This window comes from Malurus melanocephalus, unplaced genomic scaffold (assembly GCF_030028575.1).
Source record: "Malurus melanocephalus ecotype Western Australia unplaced genomic scaffold, MMel_1.1 scaffold_756, whole genome shotgun sequence".
In the NCBI taxonomy this organism is placed as follows: domain Eukaryota; kingdom Metazoa; phylum Chordata; class Aves; order Passeriformes; family Maluridae; genus Malurus; species Malurus melanocephalus.
Window position 1 is genome coordinate 219684 of NW_026623988.1, and position 10306 is coordinate 229989.

At 41.0% G+C, this 10306-nt stretch overlaps 1 protein-coding gene and 1 long non-coding RNA gene across 2 annotated transcripts in view; one reads left to right on the top strand and one right to left on the bottom strand.

Annotated features, from left to right (window-relative positions):
- Positions 1-483, top strand: part of NUP42 (nucleoporin 42) — a 6112-nt gene extending 5629 nt beyond the window's left edge. Inside the window, exon 7 of the mRNA XM_057384887.1 lies at positions 4-483. Coding sequence (XP_057240870.1) covers positions 4-134 — 131 coding nt within the window. The 3' untranslated portion in view covers positions 135-483. The remainder of the gene's footprint in view (positions 1-3) is intronic.
- Positions 484-570: 87 nt separating this feature from the next.
- LOC130584731 (uncharacterized) lies at positions 571-8968 on the bottom strand. The gene is made up of 3 exons (XR_008966527.1): positions 8557-8968; positions 5044-5240; positions 571-4953 (listed from the first exon to the last, which is right to left on the bottom strand). It is a non-coding gene; the product is annotated as an uncharacterized LOC130584731 (long non-coding RNA).
- Between the last annotated feature and the right edge of the window lie 1338 nt (positions 8969-10306).

Below are 10306 nucleotides of genomic sequence, written 5' to 3' on the forward strand. Positions count from 1 at the left end.
AATTATCAGCTGAAGAGTGGCAACAATTTGAAGCAAAGGAGTTCACAATTGGAAAGATTCCTCTTAAGCCTCCACCATTGGAACTTTTAAATGCTCACAACCTTTTAAGTTTATTCAGAAGTAACATGTTTTGAAATTAAATAAAATTCTAATGTTGTTTCATCTCTCAAGTCTCCTGCAGGAATAAAYTTGCAGGTATAAACATGTGAACATTTATTTTATAATTTCTTAGTTGTTTTGGGACAAACTTTTTACATTTTAGAAACAGACTGTTGAAAATAAATTGAACATTTCCTTTTGTTTGCTGTCCTGTGAAATTCTGGGGAAACACTGTATATAAAAAGGTGGTGTCAAAAGAAACAGTGCTTCWGTCAAGTGTTCACAGCCTACTGTGAATGGAACCCTAGAAAGACAAGGTGCAGTGTAAGACTGCTTGTTGCTGGACAGCCTTGTCTTCTGCCTCTTCGAAGGGTTGTGCAGCATTGGAGGATTGTGTGTTGAGAGGGATGGCTCCTTTGCTGTCTGTGCCACACTAAACCCTTCTGTCCCCAGAGGAGCGTCTCTCTGTCCCTGTTAACACAATTGAGCTGGTTTTAGTAGTTTTGCCTGAGGTCACCCAGCCTACAGGAATGTCACACAGTTGGGAGAGGGCAGCTCTGAAAGCATTCATCCTGAAGAAGGAGATTGTGGTTCTGTTTTACCTCTTAGGTGAAACTTTGCAAGCAATTGCAAAACTGCCTTTCTGTGAACCGATGGCGCTTTGTTGTGAGTTTCTCAAAACTCGATGGGTGTGGATATTACCTTTTATGAAGTCATGATGTTACAGTATCAATTTTGTTGCCAAGACACTCTAAAGCAGGAGTCAGCAATCTTGCAGAGGATGTCCTAGACTCAGGGAAGGAGCATGAGGAGCAGCGTTTGCTCTTGACCAGGCCCTCTCCTTAGTGGTTTAATATTGCCAAACCTTATCTTTAAGAGGAAAGCAAAAGTTTACTCCAGGATACACATAATGAAGTCAATTGTTTCCTTAATACCTGTAGGCTCACTATGGACCTCGTGGTCCTACGTAAAACTTCTCTAGTGTGTATCCAACCACAGGTCCATCAGGCTTGCTAAAACAGTGGGAATAATTGGAGCAACATCTAGAGTGATAGTCTGGGACATGGAACATGGAAACATGGAAATCCAAGTTCCTCGATGTGTGTGCTCAGTGTAGATGTAGCAGAAACTTGCAGGTGTTACATATCTCGGCAGACTGTTGCTTAAAAAAAAAAGGAAAATTGTAGTGCCATAAAAAGTTGGAATATTCTCCTGTACATACCCAAAAAATATTTGCTATATGTTCTCAAACATCCTTCTAACCTAGGGAGACTAGAGGAAGAAGGGAATTTTTAAGTGTTGGGTCACCTTGCTCTTAAACAAATTCAGTAAAGTATTCCTAATTCAGATGGCAAGAAACAAAAAATTTGATCAAATGCATTTTTTTTCGATCATCTTCTGACCCTTAAAAGATTTTTTTTAAATTGCAGAGATACTAAGATTTGGTGTTTTCACAAATGGGCTGAGCATCTGAAAAGGTGGCAGGGAGCAGTGTGATATGACTTAACTAGCAAAATGCAAGTTGTGTGTTTGAATGCAGAAGTAGGGATAAGAATAGAATAGAAGAGAAGGGAATAGTATTACTCTAGGGGGCTCACTAAACTGCAGAAAATAGGCAACAATTCGTTAGACCAAAGCAATCTATCCCAATATTTGCTCTRTATTTCTTTTTTTTTCTTTGTCCTTTTCTGCTTTTGGTATACTTGATATCAAAGTTGGTTGCAAGCACRAAGAAGGCTAAATAATACCTTCTATTAGCTACAATTCTTTCGTTTTTTTAACTTCTCCTTTTTGCAACTGTTTGTTTGTTTGGTATATGGCTGCCCTCCAGAAAGTCATAATATTGTGGTTTGGCATATAAAAACATACATAGGGTGGCAGCAAACTCACTGATGTCACTTACTATAGCTTTATTTAGAGCAAGAAATATGAGGTGAATGCCCAAGCAAAGATGTGTAATGTCCCGATTAGCAGAAAATCTTGGTCTGTGAAATAGGCTGGAACATTCAAGCTCCACGTGATATTTTCRAGTACTTCCCTTACTTTGAAATAACAGGATTTATGAGTCACTGAAATTYCTGCCGTGTGGTACAAACAACTGATTTGAAGAATGAAGTTTTGGTTTTCAAGAGATCATGGATTAATCCCCAGACAGCAGCACTTGAGGCTGACTGTATACGGGAGAAAAACTGTCCACTGCCCCAGCTGAGCAAGCAACCCAGCATCTAACAAATTACATTTTCTCTGCCCCTTTTCCTCCCATACTAGAAGCACTGGCAGATCTCAAAATGTSATTTAGCAGCTGAGAAGGAAAAAAAGCCCATGAACTTCAGAAAGCATTAGTTAGGTCTTAAAAATTAAACATTACAGTAGCCACGTGCTCTGCAGTTTCACAGCATGCAGCAGCAAGTGGCGTGGTAGCCTTACACTGAATGAGGGAAGATGAACTGCAAACAATCAGCTGACCAGAMTGAAGCCTCAGAGAACAAGCTAAGGGCATCCACAACAATAAATYAGCAATGACCAGAAGGCTAAGGAAAGAAGAGCTTTCATAAATGTGCCCAGGGAGGGAAAGGCATATGAAAAGCCTGTTAATACAGGAACAYTGAATTGAGATTGATAACTCTGAAATGGTGGAAATCTATTTAAAAAGTACTTGAAATGAGGGAYGGTTGAAAATCAATGAGGATGTAATGCAGTAAGTGATGAAAACAAGTAAGAAAATATTTGTGAAATGTGAGCTTACTGCAGCATAGTGGGAGTCCAGATAATTTGCGGTACTGGTCGGTAAGGGAATCAGATAATGGACTTGCTACAGTTCTGGCAAGTGATATCACTCAGATAAGTGGCAGAGCACTAGGGATGTGCTAGCAGACTGAGGAAATAACATACCTCAGTGAACAAAGGTACTTCATTTGTTGACAGTTACAAATARTTTGAGAAGATTGTAAAGACAGATCAACTGGCTTTTAGTAAGGCATTTGATATAAGCGTTTAGGAGGTTTCAGATGTTTATGTGACCATGATTAGAGTTAATGATTAATCAGAAATATCTACAAGAATGCTCACATTTCTACTCTGCCTTCCATGTCCTAATGAAGAGGATAGAGAGAGATATTTACCTGGGCAATAGTGGAAGAAGAAAGCCACAGATTGTATTTAGACAATTCAAGTAGAGATCTAATTATATTTGACCCAGTATAAGCCTAAGGTAAGCTGAAGGAAAAGTCTGGACTGCTAGTGTTCAGAGAATRGGAGCAAACTGTAGAGTTGAGAGGTTCTGACAGTAAGTGAGATCTGAAGCCATGGTGGTTCAGATGAGTAAAATGTAGTTTGAGCTGTAGGAATCTCCTATGGCTACAGTAATGCTGCACTTAGTTCTGAGTCTGCAATTGCCAGAGAGCTGCAAGCAAAGCCATTGGAAATGGGAGTTTAGGAAGGAGCTGAAGAGCTGAATATTTACTGCTTGGTCAAAGCAGAGGCTGCAACATGTAATGATTGTCTTTTTGMAAGGTTACCCTCTCAGGAAGGAGGAAACAGGACTTTTGAAGGCATTCTAGTAACCAGAATATTATGCTACTTCCACAGACTTGTCTTAGGAAGTTTCCCACCTGGAGAAGTCCTCTTCTACACCTCTGYTGAGATCTGGCCAAGCCAAAATCAAAACACAAGAACCAAGTCCCTGCTTGTCAGGACTAATACTACATGTTTTAAGGGATGCAGCAGTCAGCATAAGTAGATTTGATCCCTTCCTTTTGAACCAAAATTTACCAACACTTCTGCAGAGACTGACAGGATTGCAACACTGAGTATTTGGGGCAGGCAGCTGTATGCACCTGCCACCTCTCCTGGGAATGACTGAAGGGGCTGGGCATAAAGAGGGAATCTCTCTCCATGGAGTTAAAAGAGGCAGTTTAACTCTCTAACCTTTGGAGTGGACATGCCTCCTGGTCTTGAAACTTACACTTGCCCTGAAACTCTCAYTTGCAGTTGCCTGGTTCTCCTGTTAAGAATAGCTAAGTAAAAAAATAGGGTTGTTCTTAGCAGCTCAGCCTTAGGCAATATGCTTATTTAATCTCCARCACTCTTGCAATTTTTCAGTATCACGCAACAGGCTCCTTGGTGGGACTTACCCTCCTGCAAAAAAACCAAAACCAGATCTTAAAATGGAGGGAAGAAGAGCAGGAAGAACAAGRTTTAAATGTCATTAGGCTGATCAACATTTTTGTGCAGGTACATGGATTGCTTTGTCTTTCTGCCACAGCCAGTAGGGKTTTTTCTTACCATGTCACATGAGGGACATGAGAAACAAGTTTTATGCCTTAGCCCTTCCAGCAAACAGATCTATTCCTAATTGCATAGTAATCATCAGAAATGCAATCTGGTGGTTTTAAAGTACCTGCAGTAATTATATCCTGTTCCACCTGAATTTCTGTTTTGTTGTGGCAGTGGGTTCTTAGCAAACTAAATGCATTCTGGTCAACATCAAGGAAGGCTTCTGTAAGTCTTCCATGGAGCCTTATCTTTGCAAGTCACATATTCCCATTGCATATGCCCTTACAAACTAACTGGATTAGTTCTAATTACACAACATAAGCCAACCCTCCTGTGTAAATCAAACAAGCAACATTTGCATGTGTGCATATAAAATCACATTTAAAAGGAGTCTGAGGTAGTTTTCATCTCGGATGGCTTTTCTATCAGAGAAGAGTTGACCCAATGCTGTGCTGGTTTCCTGATGAGCATCTGTGCAGCTCTGGCTTGTGATGCACTTCAGCATTAAAGTGTTCTTTACAGACACATGAAATTGTCACTGCAGTTTAATGCTCCAGGTATGAGCTTCTCTTGAATTATCTACAATGATGAAATAGAAGTAAAATAATATAAAACTCAAAAGTTTATAACCATGGGTTGCATTCAAAAAAAAAAAAAAGAGGAACTTACTGTTCCTGTATGATAAATGGACAATAGATGAGGTGGAAAAGAGCATTCTGTGTTCAGGATATATGAACTCTCTGGGGCAGAAGAGATCCTTCACTATTCTCCCGTAGCCTTGCTCATGAGCTCCCATGGGCTGGGGGCCAACAGGCCCTTGCAAAGTGAAGCGCTGCTCGAACTTCACCCCAGGAGTTTGGCAGAACCTGAAAGAGAGAGCCAGCCTSCAGGCACATCTGCCTGCCTTGAGATAAGGCCTTTTCAAATTTTCCTGCAGATRCTTCTGCCTGGAGTCTGCTTCAGACATCTCTGTCTCTATCTAACCTACCTGACTTCCTGGAGACTGATTTCTTTACTCCCTGCCCCRTGTGCCTCCCACTCCCCCAAGCTCTTGCATACAATGTCCCCTGCATTTGCATACATGGAGCCATGACTCCCTGGGTCTCCCCACACAGGTTTTGCAGAAGGAAATGGCCACCAGGAGCCCCTCCTCTCCAGAAGCCTCTGCATCTACCTGAAGCCTGTGTGGGAAGTCACATTATATCAGGACACAGTATTCATGATTTGAGACACCTCCGAGCCAGCCTGAGAGCACAAACAGAGCTGTACATCACAGTGGTGCTGATACAGCTCCAGCATGACCTGTCTTTCCAGCTGATGCAGTTTCAAGGTTCTGTCCCATCAGTGCCCTTTACTCACATATTTAAACTCCATATAACCTGGCATTTCTAGCAAAATGATACCCTACTTAACCCTTGACCACTGGTCAACTCCTCCTGCCTGTTCTTCCCAGACAGCTGCCTCTGCCTGTACTTCTCAGGAGCAGTACACCTAGAAATTTAGGAGTACTAAAGCTCCCCCCTGACCCCAACAGGAGAGTGCTTCTGGTTCTCCAGACACTTGTCTGAAACACATCCAAAGGTTTCTTTTCTCCTAAAGAACACTGATGCAGTGAGGAACCTTCCTGTCTGGTTGTTCTTCTGTCCTCCACCCCTTCAGTGCACAGGGGGCAGAGGAAACACCAGCATTTTGTCCATCGGGTGTACAACCCAGGGAAAGAGGAGACACCTCCGAGCCTCCACACAGGAGTAACTGTAGYTTGTCTGCAAACAGTTGCTTAATTGTTTGCGTCTCATAACAACAAAATTAACTTTCTCATATTTTTCCCTTCTGAGCATTGCTGTACAGAGGATGAGGAAAAGAGCGTGAAAAAAAGGGCACAAAATACTCAGGCAAATTTGCTGAAATCCATGATATTGTCAGGGATAAAAAACAGACACCCTTATTTTGGGTTATATGACTGAAACACGAGCCCATCCTTCTTTTCATTGCAAAACTTCAGAGCAGCACCTATCAAAGAGCACACATTATACAAGTAACACAAGCAATCTAAGTTAGCTCTTGCAGAAGGAAATACATATGACTGTCAATAATAGGTCAGTACTGAGGTAACCAAGGTATGTATGAAACCTGATGGCATATAAGGCTGTCATCTCTGTGTTGAAAAAAACAAGGATGTCTCTCTGACCTTTTCTTATGTATTTAYCTACTTCGTTTTGGAAAAACATTGGATAACATTAAAGCTACCAGCAGAGTGTCTCAGTATTAAAATCAGTATTGAAGAACAAATAAATGCACACAAGACTCTTCGTGATCACAGCTGAAATAAACTGGTTCTGGCAGCAAACTTCTACTTAAGTGGTCACTGGACAGATTCCATCCTTACAATGATCTATTTTGAGAAGGTTTATTCTTCCAACAATAACAGAAACTGTCACGAACAGAGGGAGTCCTATAAAGTAACTAAAGAGTACATGAGAGCAACATGTGATTTCTTTTTTCTGTTTTAAAAAATCTGTTAGAGTGCGTGTGACTGAAATTTATAGCTGTGCATCCRAAATCATTTACTTAGGACTTTGTATATATTGCACCACTTGGTGTACAGGAAGAGGAAATAAACTGCATTTTACAGCATTCCCACCTCTGATGATGATTCAGATGGCCCTGGAGGTCAGCCAGGGGACTCAGAAGCCACAAAGCCCCAGTGCACACTGTGCATCTTCCATGCTCTGCTCAGCTCTTACAGACCCTCAGTGTGGACTCATCTCTGGAAAAGAYGCCCCAGGCTTGTGGTGCTGGCTGTTTTCTATCTAAAAAATTCCCAATGAAAACAGGACTCCCAAATACCAGTGCTAGTTTCTAACAGTGCACAGGAGCCAGAAAACTGCTGAGGTCCAATTAATGATGTTTTCTGTTTTATATCCAAATTACTCCGTTTTAGCAGGTTTCCTAAAAAAATTGCATGGTTTTGATTATACCATCTGATCATCTGTCTGTGGTTCCTTCTRTACCAGTCGCTTTTTAACCCCATAGCCAATTTTCAGGAAATTAATTYTCAAAGATGACTATGTTCTCATAGCTAGAGTAAGAATTGGCAAGGAAGGAAGAGCAGGCAAAACCCAGCTGCTATGAATGCTGTTAGCAACCRGCTGGCTGATCAGCACACATGGAAATGTGCTATCTAGAGTAGTTTACCAGACTTTTGTCTCACTGGGGTATTAAAGAGGACAAAAGGCACCAAACTATAGGAAACTAGGTTTCATACACACATTCTGTGGCTCAAAASCATCTTGTTTCAAGTATCAAAGCAAGATTCTTCCATGTTCAAACATGAAGTTAACCTAGGAACAAGGAGCTATGTAAATTCAGATGTGAAAGGGCCAAAGCTTGTAACTCCACCCTGGGGATTGCTGAATTGCTGCAAATTTCATACTTAATGGAAATCAATGAAATTATCCATGATCCAAGAGCTTTGCAGATGGACCTCAAATATCCTCTCTCAGGATTCCCAGGATCCTGCCATTGTAGAACCTTCCAGYCTCCCAGCACTTACTAGAAAAACAGGATCATTGCAGAAGAACTTCTACAGTGAAACAGAAACCATGAATGATCTTTCACTTAAATGGAATTGGACATAACAATCTGATTAAAATAAAACAATTGTTATTACATTTTTGGCCTTCTGACCAGCTTCTAGAAATAATTGTGCACTAACCCATTAGTGTATCACTAACCTTTTATCCTGTCATATGACACAATATATTCATTTGCTTGCTCTTTCATTTGGCAGAGAATGGCATTTCTGCCAAAGCATGTGAAATTTTTYAAGACATTTCACATATCCTGATTATTTTGAAGAAACTGCTGGCTCAGTTCAGCTGAGGAAATTTGCATATTTATTCATCTTCTAATCTTAAATCTAACAAAACTTACTCCATAAGGGTTAAGGTATGGGAGCATGTCAGCATTACTGAACCAATCCAGACAATAAAAGATGTTTTTCCATCACACACAGCAGACAGAAGAAGCYCCAACAGCCACTGACACCCTCTGTTTCAACTACAGAGTTGTCCATGCATCAACATATGGAGCCTCCTTTATTCTGCAGGGCACCACAGGCCCCCAAAAAGGATCCAAAACACCCAAGGCAGCCCAAGTCTGAGTAAGAATGTTTAGACTCACCAGTGAACTGCAGCTCTGGCAGACTCCAGAGCAAGGCTCTGATGGGCTTTTCACAGGAAACACCACTGAACAGCAATCACTAAGTTCACTAACCAGTTCTCATCACTAATCAGTTCTCTAACTTGATGTAGGTTCTGCCTACTCATACTCCTCCTCTCCAGATAGGGACTCCTTAGCTTGATAAAATTTTGAAATAGTCAGGCAAGACTTCACAAATTCAGGTGYAAAACAAAAGAAAGCAAAGAGCACAAAAACACCAGACCAAGCCTTCATCCTCTACCATTACTCCTGGAATCCCTGCACTGCCAGGGGACAGAGCCTCCTTCCCACCTGCTTCAGCTGTGGCCCAGTACAGCCTGAGAGGGTGAAAGAAAGGCAGCAGGTGTTGCTAAGTCCCTTACAATGATAATGAGAAAAGGATACCACTGGAAGTTTGCTTGGATCCCTGGCAGGGAGAGGTTTGCATCTCTATGTGCCTTCTCTTCTCTGTAGGCACATTGGTCCTTCTGAGATTTGTGTCCTGAATCATCAAAACATTATCCTAATCATACAAAAAATTGTGTCACTGCTGCCATTTCTCATTCTCTGCTACCATGTTCTGCCTGCCCCCCAAGGGTTGTTATCTGTATTGGCCAAATTGAAAGCCACCAAAGAGTACCTGCTGGCCCTATGGCCACCAAAAGAGCTTGGGTTAATACAAGAATGCTCTCTGCTTACAGTTAATGAATTTTATAAATAATGGGCAAGTACTAAGTCGGGTTGTGCTTGTCCTGGGCACCAAAGTTGACATGGTGGAAGAGTGGCTGAGCCAAGGCCAGGCTGCAGAACCCCAAGAGCACATGAAAATGGTCCTGCAACGCTGCTGCATGGCTGCCTGGATGGTCATTATATGGTCATGAAATGATCAGCACAAAGCAGTGATAGCTGATAATGCCTGCTAAATACTGCTGTGGTTCTAATACTAAGTGGTTCTATTTGCAAGTTCGTTTTGCCAGTTCTTAATTGCAGTGAAACTTGGGAAGATAAAAACATCAAAGGAATCCTTTTAGCTAACCAGATAAGACTTGTTTTTATTCCTACGACTTTTTAAAATTTCTCACCCTATTCCATTTGAAAACCTGCTGTAGGCTGTTAAGAGTTTAAATTAATATATGCTTATTTGGTGACTTTGAAGGTAAATGAAAGGTTACATATAGTGGACAAAATTGCTTCTTTTTAATAGTTTGCAGGTACATAAGAAATAGAATTAAATATCCTTCTGGTTGCCCAAATTGTCCATTATAAACCCTAGACCAGTAACTTTTGAATTGAATTTAAAAACTCTCACTAAAGATTGTGATGTATCTTGGAGGTGTATCTGCCTGCTGTCAGTACTATCTCTGTGAATTATTATTAGCAAAAAATTCTTCACCAACTTTCTCTGCACAAGCTTCTGCAAAAACATTAAAAGACTGACTTAAACACCAAAGGAGGTGGGATTCAGAAAGGAACTTATCCAAAGGTCACTAATGGGAAACAGACCCTTACAGACTTTGCAGAGCCTTTACAGCCTCTGAAACAGCCCTAAACTGAGGTGTAGCGAAAGAACCTGTCCAACGAGAATGCAATGAGTAGGAATGGAGTCTCTTTTAAATTGCCTGCTTTGTTTTAGTCTATATTTGATCCTATTTAAATAATGAATAGTTCTCATTTATGTTCTAACCAGAATTAGCTCTTAAGAGCCAAAGCCTTTCTCATATATTATGGATGC